At 35.8% G+C, this 21,225-nt stretch overlaps 1 protein-coding gene and 1 long non-coding RNA gene across 2 annotated transcripts; both read right to left on the reverse strand.

Annotated features, from left to right (window-relative positions):
* Nucleotides 1-883: 883 nt before the first annotated feature.
* On the reverse strand, nucleotides 884-3,836 carry LOC127861381 (uncharacterized). The gene is made up of 3 exons (XR_008040188.1): nucleotides 3,739-3,836; nucleotides 3,222-3,276; nucleotides 884-998 (listed from the first exon to the last, which is right to left on the reverse strand). It is a non-coding gene; the product is annotated as an uncharacterized LOC127861381 (long non-coding RNA).
* A 987-nt stretch (nucleotides 3,837-4,823) lies between these two features.
* LOC127861840 (transmembrane prolyl 4-hydroxylase-like) lies at nucleotides 4,824-19,590 on the reverse strand. Its single transcript, XM_052400520.1, has 6 exons — nucleotides 19,398-19,590; nucleotides 17,955-18,033; nucleotides 16,173-16,333; nucleotides 15,140-15,201; nucleotides 12,284-12,318; nucleotides 4,824-4,888 (listed from the first exon to the last, which is right to left on the reverse strand). Exons 1-6 carry the CDS (start codon nucleotides 19,557-19,559, stop codon nucleotides 4,824-4,826), a joined length of 564 nt encoding a protein of 187 aa, XP_052256480.1. The 5' UTR covers nucleotides 19,560-19,590.
* Nucleotides 19,591-21,225: the final 1,635 nt, after the last annotated feature.

Below are 21,225 nucleotides of genomic sequence, written 5' to 3' on the forward strand. Positions count from 1 at the left end.
TTGTTTTATAAGTAACAAATTTCATTGAACTTCTTCTTAAATAACAATAATACACACTGTATAACATTGTGTTAACAGAAAAACAAAACAAAAACAAACATGTAAGTATATAAACAACTTCCAGTTGACTTCTTAACAGAATGCACACAGTTTAGTAAACAAACCAACTGACTGATTGCAACTTACGTCAACGAAGCACGTTTTGCAGTTGCCTTTGCATCAGAACCTTCGCAAAACCCAAAATGTTCCCATACTTTTGAGTTTAATTTTGACGGTGCGTCTATCAGCGTGGTTTAAGAAGCCATTTTACCGGCTGATGTAATGCTCACGTTGTATTCATTCATTCATTGGATGCCATATTGGCTACTGACCAGTCACAAGACATATTACAAATGACAAGAAAGTTTAGACGACTGATTAAGAAAGTAAGGTTTAAAATGCGGATCAATCGGGATTGCAGTGAATCGAATAGAAATTGGCCGTTTTGGTATGAAATCGAATCGGCGGCGTTGAACCGGTTTTTCGATGCATCGAACTGAATCGTTACAGCTCAAGGACTGCACAGGCTTAGCTGGGACGACACTTTATGCACATGCAGAATTGTTTTCTTAGAGCAAGGCTCAATTAACCCGTTGCATGCTGGGAAATTGTGGTCTGCTAAAATGTTGTATGCTGAATTTCTAAAATTAGCATTTTCTTCGATTTTTTTTCAGCGAATACTATCAGAAGAGCAAACAGTTTGGATCCTGATGAGATGCCACGTTCTGTGGCATCTCATCTGGATCCAAACTGTTTGCAAAGGCCTTCAAAATTCGGTTCCAGCAATGAAAGAGTTAAATTGTATGATTGTATGATAAACCGCAGCATTTCAGACAAGCCACCAACCTGCAGATTCTGCACTTTCTCCTGTTCCCCTCCTGACAGCACGGCACATGTTCGTCCAGTGGAGAAGAGTCTGTGTGGGCGTTGTAGTGGCCGTCAATGCCGTATCTTACAACCTGGGGGTCAAACTCCAAAGTTTACAATGCCTTCAAAGGCATAATATGAGAGGTAAGACAATAACCAAAGTCAATTTAAAAAAGATTTTCAATATCATTTATTTAAATAAATGCTTTACTTATATTATTATTTCCAAGGTTGGCCGAAAAAATGTTTATGAAAGTGTTTTAAAACATAAAAACTTGAAAAATAACTATTTTAAGCGAATATTAGCCATGTCATCATGGGTCCTTTGCAATATGAAACCGCTGTCCCTTTAGTCAAGCATAGGTTTGTGGTCTCATTTGAGGATAGCATAGCTCCTAACCAGACTGCAACAATGACCAGGTTTGTCTGGAGCTACACTGGCTTCATGTGGAATAAGACCTATTTCTGTTTTCACATGACACAGGACAGACAACAGTGTCTGAAGAATTGTACAACAAGAGCATCGCCTAACCGGTGCCAACGCTCGGCTGTGAAAGCTTATCAGATTTTTTTTTTTTTAGAGGTCACAGTGACCTTGACCTTTGACCTAGTGACCCAAAATTGGGTGTGGCGTGTATAACTCATCAAGGTGCATCTACATATCAGGGGTTCTGAAATATGCTGTCCGAGTTGTCCGAGTCGTCAATTTACCCTTCCGGGCAAGCAGTTTTTGAAAGCTGGCTTGTCCGGGGACAAGTAAAATTTCTGTGGTAAAATTTGTTTTGAGAACGAAACTTCAATATTTTTCGAAAATAAAAAACGAAGTTTATATAAATAGCTTATGATTAATCTGCGGACTAGCACACTTTTTTAACTGGAGGTATGTTATTTTCCGATAATAATTATTTAATGTGGTAAACAAGTCCACGAGTATATATAGCAACAGCCAATCACGCATAAGAAAACATTTTAATCAGGGACCTATGTCCCTGTTTTAATAGAGAAACCAGCACACATGTGTATAGCAACAGCCAATCACGCATAAGAAATTTTACGATAACCACTTTTCATACATTGCAAATGGCCGCATAATGTTCCAACGACCTGCATTCGATTTTTATATAATAAAACCACTTCAACGTCTAGCCATGACGCTACTCAGACCAATGATAAATCAGTTCGGCGTCGGAAAAGAAGAGAAAAGCCAAGTATGAATATGATAAACACACGGCGCCAAGCGGGGAAACGAGAATTTTTTTAGTCTCGGCTAATTGATTTTCCTTGGCTTGAAACGTTGCCCGATGTGTGTAAATGTAAACTTCGTAAGGAGTTTCCTTTATTAGCGGATAATTATATACTTATAATTAACGGAGATTATTTAGTTTCAATGGAATTGTGTAGTCATGTTGAGATTATTAAATATTATTTTATTTCAAGTGAATTGTGTAGTCATGTTGGATTATTAAATATCCGAGATGGTACATGTATCATGTTAGTCGAACTTGTTTACGCTCTCAAATATTAAGCTACTTTTTAAATTGGTAATATTTGGAGTTCCAAAGAATTTAGCCCACATAAAAAGTATCTCTAAATTCTTTGCGCATCTTATAAATAAGACTAGTATCATGTTGTGACTTAAACGTGATCTTATTATATGCCACATCTTGCTTGTATTTTTTGTTCAATTTTCTAGTTAACTATGTTTATAATTTAAAATAGAAGTTAACAAAAGTGTATGCTTGTATTATTTGCTTAATTAGTAATGACCTTTCCTTTATCTATCTTAAAAGTACGGACAAGTACTTCTTTGGTACGGACAAGTGAATTTGTGGGTCCAACTTGTCCGTGGACAATTAGACTCTTAAATATTCAGAACCCCTGCATATGAAGTTTCAAAGTTGTAGGTGGAAGCACTTTGATTTAGAGCCAATATTAAGGATTTAGCACGACGCCTACGGCGGACGGCTGACGACGCGCTGGCTATGACAATACCTCAGGTTTTCTCTGAAACAGCCGAGCTAAAAATCAGAATGAACTAAATTTGTCAACTGTTTGTATCTATAAGACATCTTCAACAAACAATTTAGTACTGACAGACTGAAGGGCTGAGCACAATGCTTCTTTAATATCTTGTCTCTGATATAGCAAATGTGCCACATAGTGCAAGCATGGATCTCATGGCATATGAACCCATTTGCACAGTCTTATATAAAGTTATGTAAGGTTTAACATGATGACTCAACAGAGTAGACTGATGCAGGGTCATATCTGGATAGAGGCCCATGTTTCTCTTGTTGGGGCTCCATGTGACCTACCTGTACATCACTGAGACGTATCAACTCTATGGGCATCTGTGTAACCTTTGCTGTCCTGAAACAGTATCAGAATACTATACAGTCATGTATTACTAATGATATGGTTATCAAAGAGACACTGATTTTTTTTTAATTACATGAAATATTGTACACAACAACTTGAAAACTTGAATGAAGGTTAAAGTTTTGGTTAAAGTTTTGGGACACAAACATACAATGAATAAATGACAGACAGACAGGCCAAAAACAATATACCCCCGATCTTTCGATCCAGGGGCATAAAAATTGACTGCCTATTAACTAATGGTTAAGCTTTTAATCTGAATGTTAATATAAGATAAAAGATAAAAAAAATTCTACTGCAACAAGGGAGACAACCCATTTATTACTATAAACACAAGGGAGACAACCCATTCCTTACTATAGAAACAAGGGAGACAACCAATGCCTATCTTTAAAAATAAGGTAGACCAACCATTTCCCATCACTGGAACAAGGGTGACCCACCCACTCTCACCTCTCCTGTATCCTCTCATACACCTCATCCTCCACTTTGTCCAGTCCAGCCATGCCTGGCTACTGTAGCGGGAGTGCTTCTCTGGGTGATCTGCTACCCACCTTACTGTAAAGAGAATGAATATTGGACTTTGTGGGCAAGTTGTAATCACATAGCTTTATATTCAAAGTCAAAGTGTTTGTTTCATATGTAAAGCATGGCACCCTTGAACTTCAAAAAATTGTTTTCTGATACACGTCATAAAAGACCATTTAGAAGCAATAATTTATATAAAATAGTTTGTATGTTATATAATAACTCTGGATTATTCTGCTATATGCCAAGGCTTGATAGAAAGGCAAGCCAATACCCTTCAGAAAGTTCAATTCAGCTATAGAAGCTGGGTAGGCTTCCCACCCTTTCACAACAATCCCTTTGTAAGACTTGCATTTTTGACCAACAGACCATTTTGATTTACTGAACTTATGAAAGGTCGGCTTATAAAAGGTGTGTGTTTTAGTCTAGAAATTAAACATGAGTGACCTCACATAATGATTTTTATACCCAGATCTGAAATAGACTGTAAAAAGATTTCATTTTTTTCCAAAAATTGTTATTACAATATACTAATTATTTAGAATATCAAAATTCATAAATGCAAAAAAGAGTTAAATTATTTATTTCTTTGTCTGTGATGGAATTCAAACCAGTATCCTTTGGGAGCGAAATCTAAGATGCTAACTCTGGTCAATACGGGTTTCAAAACTCAACAGCGTTTTTAAAACAAAACTAGTTTGTTTAGAGTTTACAAAGGTTCAACCATAAAATGAAAAGACAAACACTACTTAATAAGAGTATTCATTTTAATTGAAAAGTATCCATAAACAACATATTTAAAAATATTTTTCTAACTCATGATTGCTATTTTGATTGTTTAAACATGATGAATATTTATTTTTGAAATATAGGAAAACATGAAAATTTTTAGTTTGAAAATGTAAAATGAGGGAACAAGATCCTTGAAGCCCTTTATTTCCTTTACTTCTTCTTTAAAAAAAAAATCCCATATGTGAATAGGACTCTTCAAAGTGAAATCCATATATAACTTACTGAAGGTAAGTGAACAAATCCTTGGGCTTGATTTTACTCAGCTCTTCTCGGCTGATGTGCGCTGTAAGAACCAGAAAATAATGTTTGTATGCTACTACATGTCAAGTAAAACAGTAAAACACACTTCCTCAACCCATAACTACAAATATTTTTTACCCAGAATCAGGGATCATATTATGTTATGTTTTACTGATTTGTTTAAAAAAAGAAGATTTGGTTTAGAAAATTGTACTGAAATTACCAATGATTGGTCTGAAGAATTTTTTAAGAACAGCTATATCTTGGAAGTGATCAGTAAGACCTTCAAGTGTGGTCTTTACTTTGTGGTGGTGACCACCTCACAACTTCTGCATCTTGGATCATTGTAATCATTTACTAATCAACATTTAACACATGTGTCATCTAAATCCTGAGACATATAGACCAGACATGAAAATATATTCCACTTTTAAGCGTGACCTTAAACTTCGATTGGTGTAAATTTCTTATGCCTTTATGACATGCTATCCATGAATAAAATCATTTGATGAAAATTTCATGAAAATAGTTTACATTTAAAAAAATATATAGAAAGGCAACACCTCCTTCCTACTTCACATTCATAATTGGCACAACCTTACAAAATACACATTTTGCAATCAACAAGTGATTTATGATGGCCCTTAGATGCTCGACTAAGTTCAAGATAAACCATTTGTCAATAACTTGACCTGGTGACCTAGTTTTGTATTCATATTGCCCCAGATTCAAACATGGCCTTAACATTAAAGATAAACATTCTAACCATGTTTCATCAAAAAATTGTGTCAAAAATCAAGCCTCTAGAGTAAAACTAAGGTCTTTCTAAGTTTCACAAAGATATTGTTTACATTATCTCAACCCCAGTTGAAGAGTAGTTATAAACTCAGGATTTGAGCCGTGAAAACAAACATAAAGGCCATAATTCTACCAATATTATTTTCTTCCCTATCATCTAAATATTAAAAATATTAATTTTTTACAATTTGAGCAACACCCATCTCATAGTAATAGATAATTTGAAAACACAAGCCCTGGTAATTACTTATGTACACATGTACAGACGTACGGACAAGAGCAATTTTAATGCATCTCTCTCAAAGGGACATAAAAATGTCACTCTATAGTGTTAACCTTTTACCCCTTGGATGTGTCTTTTGATGCAATTGTAGTCCACTAGAAAGTTAAATTTAACTAGAGCTTTGTCACAGATGTGACGAATACCCCCAGTCCACATGTCGCATTGACACAGAATATTTTGCATGTTGTCTTCACAAAAAACAGCGGACACCATGCTCAATGTTTAAAACGCACTAAGTGACCCTGTGACCTAGTTTTTGACCCGGCATGGCCCATGTTCGAACTTGACCAATACATCATCTAGATACAACTTCTGACCAAGTGTGGTGAAAAACTACTTGAAATAGAGAGTGGACACCATGCTGAATGTGTAAAACGTACTAAGTGACCCCATGACCTAGTTTTTGATCTGGCATGGCCCATGTTCAAACTTGGTCTTAAGATCATCTAGATAAAACTTCTGACCACGTTTGGTGAAGATCAGATGAAAACTACTTGAATTAGAGAGTGGACACAATGCTGAATGTAAAAAAATGCACTAAGTGACCCCGTGACCTAGTTTTTGACCCGGCATGACCCATATTCAAACTTGACCTAGACATTATCAAGATACAACTTCTGACCAAGTTTGGTGAAGATGGGATGAAAACTACTTGAATAAGAGAGTGGACACCATGCTCAATGTTTTAAAACGCACTAAGTGACCCGGTGACCTAGTTTTTGACCCTGCATGACCCATATTAGAACTTGACCTAAACATCATCTAGATACAACATCTGACCAAGTTTGGTGAAGATCGGATGAAAACAACTTGAATAAGAAAGCAGACACCATGCTGAATGTTAAAAACGCACTTAGTGACCCTGTGACCTAGTTTTTGACCCTGCATGACCCATATTCGAACTTGCCCTAGACATCATCTAGATACAACATCTGACCAAGTTTGGTGAAGATCGGATGAAAACAACTTGAATTAGAGAGCGGACACTTAATACGGACCGACCGACCGACAGACAGACAGACAAGCTCACTCCTATATACCCCCCTAAACTTTGTTTGTGGGGTATAATTAAAGACCTTTCTTACCAGATTCAAGTTTTAAAGGCTTCATTTCCAACCCTTAGATGTTGATGAGCAGCAAACAGCATAAAACCTGAACAGACTGCAAGTTACTTGCAGGCTGTCCTGGTTTTATGCTGATTGCAAAAGCAATTTTCACTTTGCTTCCTATAAAGGAAAGGGTTAAAGACCCCAAAATTGATGATGCCCACTGCACTGCCACACACCACATGACCCCTGACACAATAGCTCAGATTAAGCATGGGTTAGCTAAAACCAGATTTCCACCACAAACAACATTATAGCAAGAGGGCCAAGATGGCCCTAGTTCGCTCACCTGAGAGGAGTCGGTTCATTCAATCTTTACCAAACGTCAAACTTGACCTAGATATTGTCCAGACAAACATCCTGGTCAAGTTTCATCATTATTGAACCAAAACTCTGGCATATGGAGTGATTTTGTTTTTGTTAGATTTGACCTGGTGACCTATATTTTGAGTAGACCCCTCTTACCATAAACTTTGCTTAAAAAAATAAATATTATGACCAAGATTCATAAAATCTGAATCAAAATTGTGACCTCTAGAGTGTTTAAAAGGACTGATCTGGACCATTTTAGAACTTGTACGAGATATCAATAAAACCAATGTTTTGACGAACTTTCATGATGATTGGGCAAAAATTGTGACTTCTATCTACAGTGTTTACAAGGTTTCTCTATAGCCAAATAAGGAAAACTGCCCTCCCCCTGGCAGCCATGTTCTTTAACTGACTGGAACCATTTTCGAACTCAACTCTCATATCAAGGAAACAAATGTTCTGACTAAATTTCATGAAAATTGGGCCAAAAATGTGACTTCTAGAGTGTTCACATATTTTCACTATATACATATAGAGAAAAATGCGCTGCCCACTGACGGCCATGTTTTTCACCAATCTGGAGCATTTTCGAACTCGTCCGAGATATCAATAAAACCAATGTTTTGACCAACTTTCATGATGATTGGGCAAAAATTGTGACTTCTAGAGTGTTTACAAGGTTTCTCTATAGCCAAATAAGGAAAACTGCCCCGCCCAATGACCAAGTTTCATGAAGATCTGACAATAAATGTTGCCTGTAGAGTGTTTACAAACAAATGTGGACGACGGACGGACGGACGGACGGACAGACGGAGGACAAAGACAGGTCACAAAAGCTCACCTGAGCAATCAGGTGAGCTAAAAAGAATACACATAAACATCCACAATAATCACACAAAAGACCTGATAGAAAATAGTACCCAAATATGAACAAAGTACACCAAAATATGTTCCAGAAAAGTTATTTGTTTCCATTAACTTTGCATAAACAAGAGGGCCAAGATGGCCCCATTTCGCTTACCTTTTTTACAAGCCTTTGTTCATTGCTTAGTTGAACATTCAGTACTCTAGAGCATATTAGATTGGTTCTCTTCTGTTTACTTTTGCAGTGTGAGCATATGATTAATTCTGATTGAGTACTGTCTATTTGCATTGGTTTTTTGCATGCAAACATTTGCAAGTAATGCTAATTCTACATGTGTTTACAAGGTTTTTGACTTGGACCTCCTGACCAAGATTTTGATCCCACATGACCCAATGTCAAACTTTGCATAGATATCATCAAGAAAAACATCCTGGTCAAGTATCATCATTATTGGACCAAAACTATGGCCTCTAGTGTGTTGACAAGGTATCAATGGGACAAATCTTCTGACCAAGGTTCATGCAGATTGGACATGAAATGTGCCCTTTAGAGTGTTTACAAGGTTTCTCTAAATAAGGAAAACTGCCCCGCCCACTGGCGACCATGTTTTTTCAACGGACCGGAACCACTTTTGAACTCAACCAAGATATCATTAAGACAACCATTTTTACAAAGTTACAAGAAGATTGGGCATGGAATGTGACTTCTACAGTGTTTACAAGGTTTTTCTTTTTTTGACCTAGTGACCTAGTTTTCAACCCAGCATGACCCAGTTTTCGAACTGAATCGAGCATTTTATATCATTGGATCAAATCTTCTGACTAAGTTTCATGAAGATCGGACAAGAAATGTGGCCTTTAGAGAGTTTACAAGGTTTCTCAATAGCCAAATAAGGAAAACTGCCACGCCCACTGGCAGCCATGTTTTTCAACAGACCGGAACCACTTTTCATTAAGGCAAACATTTCGATAAAGTTACATGAAGATTGGGCATGAAATGTGACTTCTACAGTGTTTAAAAGGTTTTTCTTTTTTTTGACCTTGTGACCTAGCTTTTGACCCGGCATGACCAAGTTTCACACTCGGCCAAGATATTATTGGGACAAAGCTTCTGACCAAGTTTCATGAAGATCAGACAAGAAATGTGGCCTCTAGAGTGTTTACAAGGTTTCTCAATAGCCAAATAAAGAAAACTGCCCCGCCCATTGGTGGCCATGTTTTTCAACGGACCCGAACCACTTTTGAACTCAACCAAGATATCATTAAGACAAACATTTTGACAAAGTTACATGAAGATTGGGCATGAAATGTGACTTCTACAGTGTATACAAGGTTTTTCTTTTTTTGACCTAGTGACCTAGTTTTTGACCCGGCATGACCCAGTTTGGAACTTGACCGAGTTATCATTGGGACAAAGCTTCTGACCAAGTTTCATGAAGATCGGACAAGAAATGTGGCCTCTAGAGTGTTTACAAGGTTTCTCAATAGCCAAAATGGGAAAACTGCCCCACCCACTGGCGTTCCATGTTTTTCAACAGAACCACTTTTGAACTCAACCAAGATATCATTAAGACACACATTTTAACAAAGTTACATGAAGATTGGGCATGAAATGTGACTTCTACAGTGTTTACAATGTTTTTCTTTTTTTTAACCTAGTGACCTAGTTTTTGACCCGGCACGACCCAGTTTCAAACTCAACCGAGATTTAATTGGGACAAAGCTTCTGACCAAGTTTCATGAAGATCGGACAAGAAATGTAGCCTCTATAGTGTTTACGAACAAATGTGAACAGATGGATGGACAGACGACGGACAAAGACCGATCACAAAAGCTCACCTGAGCAATCAGGTGAGCTAAAAAGGCAAAAGTGAGGTAAGCAAAATGTTTTTTTTCCGTATTTATTTGTATAATGTATTTCCAATTTAACATGAATTGCATAAATATTCCACATCTGACTGTTAAACATTCTTTTGTTTAGTATTGATTTTAGCAAAAAAGATCGAAACAAATCAGGGTCAGTTGTGTTGCACAAACCAACACCTTCTTTATTTACAGCTAATTCATAATCATTACGTAAATATGAAAGATTGTCAAAGGTATTAGCAATTATGAGTATATTACAAGTAGGTGATACAAAATACAGCTTTAAGTGCTGAAAAGTAGAATGCATTATTGAATATGGATAGTTACTGATCCTCCCTACTTGCAACATATTTTTTTATGATTTCAAGCCCATACAGAAAGGACATTGCTTTTATTTTAAAGCTTGTTTGTTTTCCTATCTTTGAGCAAAGAACTTGGTCATTTCTTTATTACTAATGTAACGTTGACCTACAAGCAAGGGTCTAATGGGTTTTTAAGTTTTATTTCAATAGCTCTTTTCTTTTGTAAGTTGTTTTGTGGAAACCATTTATCTATACTATGTAACAGTGATTTTTAATTTGGCCCCTTGTTTAGTTCTCAAGTAAGTCAGGAGATTGGATATATTATTTCATACATAAAATTTGGACTTGTGTTTCAGATATTAAATTTAGTAACTCTCATTTTAGAATTCAACAAAACGTTTTCAGTTTTTGTAATCAATTAAACGTAACTGCTTAAGATGTTTCAAATTAATGTTTTGACAATTTTATGCATGAAATGCACAATTTCCACCTGCATTACGCCCGCTTGCCATCATCAGTTTTGTAAGTTACGTGGTAGGTATAACAAAGCCAACAAACTGCTACAACACCACGCACTTATGGCAATTACGCCATGCGTCCTATGTATGATTTTACTGCAGGTATTGTCTGCATGCCTACAAATGCTGTCGCTCATTCAAAGCCCTCTAATTGTCTCCCTCATATGCTGGAAATGTGGGCGATCTTTAGAAATGAAGCGCGAATTGCTCAATAGCGCATTCTAGAATGTACACTGCAGATGTGAGTTTATGTGAACTCTATCTAAGACTTCTTTACTTTGCTGAATAGAAATTTATACTCCTTTTTACAGGATGAGCTTAAGTTAAGTGGGTAAACATATTTGGGTACACACGTAAGAAGGGCAACACAAAACCAAAGGCTGCATAACAGGTTTACCATATGTTGAAGCTAAATAAACAAGAGATGTGTTTGTCAGAAACACAATGCACCCTACTGCGCCACTTTGAAGCCATATATTTGACCTTTGACCTTGAAGGATGACCTTGACCTTTCACCACAAATGTGAAATGTGCAGCTCGATGAGAATTGGGATACACATGCATGTCAAATATCAAGTTGCTATCTACAATATTGCAAAAGTTATGGACAATGTTAAAGTTTTCGAACGGACGGACTGACTTACGGACGGACTGACCGACACTTCAACTGTTATATGCCACCCTACCTGGGGCATAAAAAAGGTATGAGTGGCTAAGAGAACACTAATTTAATATTTAATATGAGCCCCACTCTTGAGAAAACCAGGCTTTCTTATTCTTACTTGATTTTAACATTATTTATAGCCAATTGACAATAATCTAACAAGTATGTTGTTGATAACCACAACTACCTAAGGCCTGTCAAACTCTTCTTACAGTCAATTAATGTTCTTAGCTGTGATCATTATAATTATTATTGTATTGTTATTTTTATTTTCATTTTATTATTCAATAATTACATGACAGACATAGAAAACCTTATTTATATTAAACCTGTCTTTTACAACTACTTATGTTGTAGGAAAAACTAAGTTATCCAAAATACCAACATTTGAATTTAATAATTCAGAACAGATTTACATTTACCGGTACTCGTAGAGAAATGTATATAAACATTTGTTCTTAATTGTGTAAATAGTATAGTTGTTTCAGTTCCAAATTAATTTAAAATTAGAATCAAATAATCTTGCGTTTTTTTTAAGTATATTTTTGCAACATATGCTTTCTTAATTGAATGAATTAAAACAATATTTGTAAAACTTAAGAAAACTAAATATATGTACAAGCTAAATGATATAATTTAAACAAATACACACACTGTACTTTTACATGTAGAATTATAATGCAGTGTTATTTCCTTAAGATACAGATGTGCAAAACCAGACTCACTGTCGCCATTTGTGTCGAGCTCAAGCGTGCTATACCTATAATAACATGATTAGTACATCACACACATTACTGTGCACAAAACAACCAACAAACTAAAGTATTTAACATAACTGATAACAAAGACCCAATCCCACATAAACAGGGCCATACCTTCAGGTTTTTTTTAAATTATTTATGTTGTATGATAAAATGGAACATGCATAGATACTTATTGTAAGGCACAATATCAATGCAATTGTGTTATTATAAGTTTTAGAATGCCTTCAGACAAGTTTGTGTTTCAGAGAGACAAATGAACAAACAGATGTCCATGGTGATTTTAGTTTACCCCCTTTCACTTTGATGGCGGGGGGGGGGGTATAATAAAATGAGCAGCTCACATACAGTACAGCCTAAGCAAAACGGAAGTGCTAAGACCAAGAATGGGTTTTCAAGATGTTTTAAAGTTAAAATTATTCACAAGTTTGGATCCAGGTCTTTGTTTAGCTTGCAAATATAAACTGAATTTGAGGCAACTAGATATTAACAGTATGTTTTTGAGATACAATTTCATCTACAGTCCAACCTGTGTTATCCAACCAGTCACAGGACAAAGCAATGTGTTTGCTTAAGGCAGGCGACTGCTTCATAGATCAGCACTCTTGATACGGGACATAATGGGGTAAACATGCAAGTAAATCAATAAAATATGCAGTATTTTTATACTTTTTTGCAGGTATTTATACCATTGTTCTGTTTTGTGATAACTGTGGCCTTCAGAGTGTTCAAAAGCTTATTTTGTTAAATTTGGCTTGGTGACAGATTGTTTACCCCTTGTTAAGTAGCATCAATAAGGTGTCATAACAACCACAAGTTCAGAACTAGATAATTATAATTGTTGCATATGAATAAATGCAACCACTCTCTCTGCAATGGCAGCAATAATTATAAATTGAGCAGTAGAGCTGCAACGATTCAATCCGATTCATTGAAAATCGATTCGAAATGCTTCGATTCGATTACGATACCAAACCTACCAAATTTGATTCGATTCTTTAACATAAATACATATATATACATAGATACGAAAAGCGCGCTGTATTCTGACTATTGATACAGGAAGGTGTAGTTTCTATCTTTACTTGTAATACCGACGCGCGCGATTGGTTGCTTATTACTTTAGTCATCCAATCAATAAGCCCGTTACGGTCTACTTTCGGAAAAAGCGTCAAAATGGCTGAGCAAGTTATTGCCGACAAATTGAAATTATCAGATGCGCCTAAGAAGCTAAAATCAAAAGTGTGGCAGTATTTTGGGTTTCGGGATGGTAGCCCTACCGATAAAGCAAAGTGTAAACTGTGCTTCGCGGATGTGGCGTACGCTCAGTCCGGCTCAATTACTAATCTAATGCAATATGTCAAACGCAAACATAACGTTGATTTAGCAACACTAAGAGGTCGTACAAGTGCAACTACTCAAGTCGCCAGCCAGAAATGTAGTTCTATTTCTGTTGGAGCTTTGTTTAGTTTATTAGAGAATGTGATTTGTCCTACAGGTAACAGGTGATGCTGTCATGGCACAATGGTAGACAAGCTTATGCGGTTTGGGTAAAAGTATAATAGTGATAATACTACCATTCAACTGATTCCAGATACGTTCTTATGATTATTTATTATTTTTTTTTTATTATTGTGTAATCAACACAATCTTCTAGTCAGAAGTTTTTATATTGAAATTGAGTCCTAATTTGCTATTCTTTTTTATGTGTTTTATTGAAATCACATTTAAACAGAAATGTTAATTTTTAGGCATAAGAGTGAATATATGATAAAACTAGGTTTGAAGATGAATCGAATCGAAAAAAATCGGTATCGGAGTGTCTGAAATCGAAATCGAATCGAGCTGTTGGTGAATCGTTGCAGCTCTATTGAGCAGAACCATTTTAAGCAAGTTCCAGTCGATAGGGAAATATTTGAGCAGGTCTCTGAGAAAACTGGGCCAAACACATGTGCATTAAATATCGTCCCAGATTACCATGTGACAAAGAACATTCACTCACAAACTCACAATTCACAATTTACAAGTCAAAACTCACAATTCACAATGCACTATTCACAACAGAAAAGAGCGACCACAAAGCTTACCATGAGCATGTTATACAAAATCAATCCATTGCAAAAATTGGAAATTCTTTTTCTAGAGCAAATTAACCATGCGTTTTGCTTAAGCTGTACTGTATTAAGAAACAATTAACATTAACACCAGGTACTGGTTCTAGTCCCAGGAAACACAAACACACTCAATGTGTTTCAGTGTTTCAAATAAGCCTTAGGCTTTCTATGCGATCAAGCTCAAATAAATATGTTCAAACAAAACTAAAATTAAATATGAGCTTTCAAACATCATGCACATAACATGCAGTCAAGCAGTCAACTTTGTTAGGCAACTTTACCATATATAATTATATTGATAATAAATACATGGGGATGCATATCATGCGCAGCAAAAAATTAAATATATATCATACATTAATATATATTCGTAACGTTCATTATTGAAATGCAAGTAACTGTTATTGAAAGTTGTAAACATTGCAAAGGAATAATTCAATTAATAAAAATATTGAAGCAAACAATAACTTCATGTTCAAAAAATATGTTGCAGTCATCAAAAATAGCAGATTTACTACTTTTTAAATCCTGAAGTCTAATACAAGCACATGAAAGCAATACAATTTACAAGACCCTTTAAACTTAAAAGTAAAATTTGAGCCAGAAAATTGACCAGTTTATAATTTCAAAGGGCTCATTATAACAGCTAGTATTAATTTGTATGTGTATTTTTTTCAGCAAGTTAATATTTGAAAATAGCACTCACATATCCAATATGTCCTCTTTTTCAAGGAAGATATCATATCCATTCTCTATGGTAATCTTCATCTAAAAATAAAGTAAGATGAATGGAAAAAAGTGTTTAATAGATATTCATTGAGCCATGTCATGTGAAAAAGGGTCTAATGTGCCATATGCTGCCATTGTATATCAAGACAAGCTTAAGCATTGGAGCAGTCTATTAAAGAGCTACTCTGACCTTGACCTAATGAACACCACATGTAACCCTTGCAAGGTCTTGATATAATTGTTTGAGAAAACTCTTTAAGCTATTCATAAAAAACTAACTTAAATAAGAACTTTTATCTACCAATATAGTGCATATGTAAATTGCGAAGAGTAAAATTGCATCTAATTTTACCATTGTCAAACAAGAGTTACAAAACTTGGTCTCAGAGGCAATTTAAATACGAGGAAAACATAACTAAGTTTGAATGAAATTGCTCAATTCATTCCTGAACAAAGGATGTGTTTGTCAGAAACACAATGCCCCCTATTGCGCCGCTTTGAAATAAAATTTCAATATATCATTTGGCAGGTTTAGAAATTATCTCCCTTTTTAAGCTCATTACTTCCCTTGGATTGTATTGTATGACTTTTGACCTTGAAGGATGACCTTGACCTTTCACCACTCAAAATGTGCAGCTTCATGAGATACACATGCATGCCAAATATAAAGTTGCTATCTTCAATATTGCGAAATTGATGGCCAATGTTAAAGTTTTCGGACAGACGCACAGACTGACAGACAGACTGACAGACGGACTGTTCAACTGCTATATTCCACCCTACCAGGGGGCATAAAAACTAGCTTACCAAATAACTTAAACCTAGCTCGGACGCTGATGCTGAGGGAAGTAGAATAGCTAACCACTCCTTTTAAAATCAAGCTTTATCATAGATAACTAATATGTGCATCACTATTAGCCATTATTTGAAACACTTTTCTTAAGATTCTGACCCTGAAAATAGCTCTTACTTGTTTTATTTAATGTCTGAAATAACACAAATTGTATTACCTCCTTAATATCCAGTTCCCCATCATGGTTTAAGTCCATCAAGTCAACATTTTGGTTTTTGGACATGGAATGTGCCATTGTTTGACTGGACTCTAGACCAGTTTTCACGGCAGCTGCTTTTATGTAGTCGCATTCCTCCTCAGTTAGGAAATTCTCAATTTCTGCGAATTTAAGTTCATATGTAAATACAACTAGCATGGTCACCGTAGTTTAATGGATATGGTGTCCGCCTAGCGACCGAGAGGCCACGGGTTAGATCCCCACCGTGGGAGCATTCTTTAGATCTCCCCCAAAGACACCAAGTACTGGTTCTCGACCCAGGAAACGGACTCGAGAGGGTTTATATAAGACTTAGGTTTTCGATGCAATCGAGATAAAATAAATAGGTTTAAACTAACTAGCATGGTGAAAAAAGGGTCTAATGCCACATACGTTCAGCTAAGCTGCAGTTTTGCCTGACAGTCTGGTCGGGAGCTACTTTGTCAGCTAACCATACCACAATACCACACAATACCACACCATACCATACCACACCATACCATACCACAATAGGTCATGACCAGAATGTGCTGTGCAGGCATAATACTGGTCATACAATGTATCATGTACATATCAAGTAAACATGAACAAATGCATCAAGGATTGTGAATTGATAGTTATACATTTTAAATTATGTTCACACAATAAAAGCAAGTATACAGCACATATGTATTTTTCAGACAGAAAATGTACCCACATAAGTGATGAGATTTCCACATGTCTGGATTATAAAATGCCCGTCTTTGGTAATTAACAAAATAATATAACCTTAGACTTTTACTTTCCATGAAGTCTTTATCATGCTGGATTATGTGATGACAATCATATCTTTGACATAAACATGCTGGATTATGTGATGACATGATGACAATCATATCTTTGACATAAACATGCTGGATTATGTGATGACAATCATATCTTCGACATAAACATGCTGGATTATGTGATGACAATCATATCTTCGACATAAACATGCTGGATTATGTGATGACAATCATATCTTTGACATAAACATGCTGGATTATGTGTTGACAATCATATCTTTGACATAAACATGCTGGATTATGTGATGACAATCATATCTTTGACATAAACATGCTGGATTATGTGATGACAATCATATCTTTGACATAAACATGCTGGATTATGTGATGACAATCATATCTTTGACATAAACATGCTGGATTATGTGATGACAATCATATCTTTGACATAAACATGCTGGATTATGTGATGACAATCATATCTTTGACATAAACATGCTGGATTATGTGATGACAATCATATCTTTGACATAAACATGCTGGATTATGTGATGACAATCATATCTTTGACATAAACATGCTGGATTATGTGATGACAATCATATCTTTGACATAAACATGCTGGATTATGTGATGACAATCATATCTTTGACATAAACATGCTCGATTATGTGATGACAATCATATCTTTGACATAAACATGCTGAATTATGTGATGACAATCATATCTTTGACATAAACATGCTGGATTATGTGATGACAATCATATCTTTGACATAAACATGCTGGATTATGTGATGACAATCATATCTTTGACATAAACATGCTGGATTATGTGATGACAATCATATCTTTGACATAAACATGCTGGATTATGTGATGACAATCATATCTTTGACATAAACATGCTGGATTATGTGATGACAATCATATCTTTGACAATTCCCAGAGAATGAGAGAGTACATGTATCACGCTTACCAAAGACCAATGGCTTCATGTTCAGAGTTTTCATTTCAAGTTTTCGGTCACCATCCGTAATTGTCTGTACATTTCCAACCTATTAAATAAATTTACAGCTTTTGAATAAAAGCTTCTATATATTAAAGCTTATAACTGTTTAAAACTTGTTCATGTTTCAATTGTGCATTTTTATACAATCTAATAACCACATCAATTATATTTTTAAGCAGTGCCCCAGCTAAGCCTGAATTGAAGGGTGCCCCACCCTGCCCTTTCTAGGGCCCCCCCCCCTGCCCTTTAAAAAAGAAATATATATATTTTTTAACATATGATTCATAAAATCTCTTATTTCATTGTAATTATACTTTAATCCTCATTGTAGACATTATATTTTAATGGTTTAATAATAACGGGAATAAAATATTCTAACAATTATTAATAACATATAAATTAACATGCAACAGGAAGCATTCCAGAAACGCCAACGCGCTAAAAAGTGCCCTTTTCACAAAATACTGCGCAGTCCCCCTGCCCTTTTCAAATCCTAGCTGGAGCACAGTCATAACATTGGGATACACATACTTTTAAATGCACAATGTTTATATCTATTGTTCTCATTTGATGAGTCCAATTTAAACAAGCAAATTCGTTGAATTGATATCCCCCGCGAAAATGCTTCTGGACACTAGCGTTATATGTGACACTCAAAAAAGCATTTTTTCAAGATACAAAGGGCCATAACTCTGTTATTTACAGATGGTGTACAATGCCATTTTGCGTGCATCATCCTCTTATCCATATATATATTCATACCAAGTTTCAAGCTCCGGACGGATGGAAAAACAGATGGACGGACAGACAACGACAAAACAAGATCCCTCTGTCTATGGCGGGGCATTATAATAACCCTCTAGAAATTCTGCACAGATGACCTTGTACAATTTTTCTTCTTTTTAAAAATATTAAATTGCTGCAGGGACTACCCTACGGGCAACTAGAGCGATAATTTTGCTGTTACGCCCGTGATGTCGCCCTACGAGCCCAGAAAAGCTAAAATAAGGTCGCCCGATTTTTTGTGTAAATAAGACTAGAAAAGCAATAATGAAGCCGCAAGATTATTTTTGCTAAGGCGTGCTACCGCCCACAGGCGATTAGCAAGTTTTTTGTTTGTTGTTTATCTAACAATTTACCCCCCCCCCCCCTAACAGATCGTTCCAAAATGGTGTAAAATTAAAAACACACTGGTGACCTACTGGACAAATCTGACAGAAAACATTTTTGCTTTCAATATAAATCAATTTTTTTATTAAATGTTCGCATCAAGACGTTCCTAAGTCGTCTGTACAAAAAGTATGTAGATAACATATGTGGTACCAATTTATAACTAAGGGTACGACAAAGCCTGTGTACGAATCAAACGAATGTATGCAAAACAAGAACACGTAGCATAGTGGTTCGTACCAGTTCACCATTCAATCGCGTTAATCTCACGCTGTTATCTTCGGAACATTTAACACCATCGTCAGATTTTGTGCAGACGCCTTCTTCAGAATGACCACAGTGCACAATTGACATTAAAAACACGGATAACAATACAGCTGCTTTCGCAGTATTTCCTGGCATTTTCCTTGTTTTAGTTTCGGTTCAATATAAAGCGCCGTCTATGATGGTTACACTACACCAAAATAAGTAGTTTGGTTAAAATTCGATCAGATCTGCATGGCTCTTCTAAAAACTCATCTTAAATTAACCATAAGTATAATGATCAGAAGTGTTGGTTGATTTTTCTCAATTTTTTCGACAAACTTTTTGAATTTAAACTTGGCTTTACAAGTGTAGTTACTTAAGCAAAGTAAATCAGTGACAGTGGTGCAAAAAAGATTACGACCAAGAGGACATATATTTGACATATATACCCAGGTCCCTTATGATTTTTTTAATATAATGGACCTTCTGCAATTTTTCTCTCATGAAAGGGTCCACAGTACACGTCCCCTCAATGCAAACGAGGACATGTGTTTTATTGTCCTTGATAAACAAGGGGATTAGCGTTTTTTTTTACTCGCCAGTGGAGATAATATGGATAAGCCCATAGGCAATGTTTTCTTATGGCATTGTACACAAATACCCTGTCAGTCAAAATCCCCTTGTGGTCCTGAATGCATCACCCATCAATGGTTGATGTAACACTAGAGATGTGATATGGAAAATTATTTATTACTTTGAACAGGCAAGTGTCTTTGTCAAAGTCTAAGGCCCAAAACTTCGCCCAAAACCAATTAACCGGAACGAAAGCCATACTTCTTCCGAAAGTCTTGTAGGTAGACTAACTCACCAAATATTAAGTCAATATATTAAAGCGTTTGAAAAAGTCTGGATAATGAAATGCCAGACAAACGTACGGACAGTCCAACGGCCATATACCACCCTACCGGGGCATAATAATCAGCTTAATATATGAACGAGTTGCGAAAAGACCCTCAGAAAAACGGTTATTATAGTGAAAATTTAAGTAAAAGGCCCTTACTTCGCCAAATATCAATGGACCGGAACGAATTTCACGCTTCATCTTTCAATCATGTAGGTAGACTCGCATACCAAAAATCAGCTCAATATCTGATATACATGTAGTTCCGTAAAAAACCCACGGAAACGGTTATTATAGAATAAGTTTCAAGGTCTAATCTTATGTCACATTTGTTGACAATTTTGATTGTTTAGCTGTGATGATGGTGGTGAAAGTAAAACTGTGTATTAGATGATAAACATTTTATCAGGAAGTTACCTTGAAACTTTAGAGGAGACTTGAATTCAAAGAGAAAATATTATTATGGTTATATGTCAGTCATACTTTATGATACATTTCTTTATAAAGGTTTTTGATTTTCAAAGTTTGCTTTTCTTATTCGTCAAAGAGTATCATAGATTTCTGAAAATGCTGTTCACACCAATATTTAAAGTTTTAGACTCCAGAAAGGTTTGATTTACTTTTATATCCTGTAAGTTAATATTATAAAATAAGTTTTGTAAAGCATTTAAATTCACCTTGAAAAGTGCAAAATTAAAAAAACAAAACAAATAGGGAGGGAAGACCTCTCCCGCACGGGAAGACCACTCCCGCATCCCCCAGTCAAAAATTCCTGCGAACGGCCCTGATACCGTTTCTGGAAGCTAATTCGTGATACTAACGAAGCTAATGTGTGGCCAGATCATGTGTTGTGAGGCTATGCACACACGTTTCTGCTGGTATCAATGTGCTGTGTGATCCGCTGACATCACTAGCAAGACT

The sequence above is a fragment of the Dreissena polymorpha genome, chromosome 16 (assembly GCF_020536995.1).
Source record: "Dreissena polymorpha isolate Duluth1 chromosome 16, UMN_Dpol_1.0, whole genome shotgun sequence".
Lineage (NCBI taxonomy): Eukaryota > Metazoa > Mollusca > Bivalvia > Myida > Dreissenidae > Dreissena > Dreissena polymorpha.

Bases quoted from the DNA above. Each gene is read 5' to 3' on its own strand.
- LOC127861840 (XM_052400520.1), bottom strand. From the start codon at position 19,559: ATGCCAGGAAATACTGCGAAAGCAGCTGTATTGTTATCCGTGTTTTTA. The intron at 16,334-17,954 runs GTAAGCGTGATA...TTAAATTCGCAG, and splicing joins CATGAAGCCATTGGTCTTTG to AAATTGAGAATTTCCTAACT. The intron at 4,889-12,283 runs GTGAGTCTGGTT...TGGTTCTTACAG, and splicing joins GCTCGACACAAATGGCGACA to CGCACATCAGCCGAGAAGAG.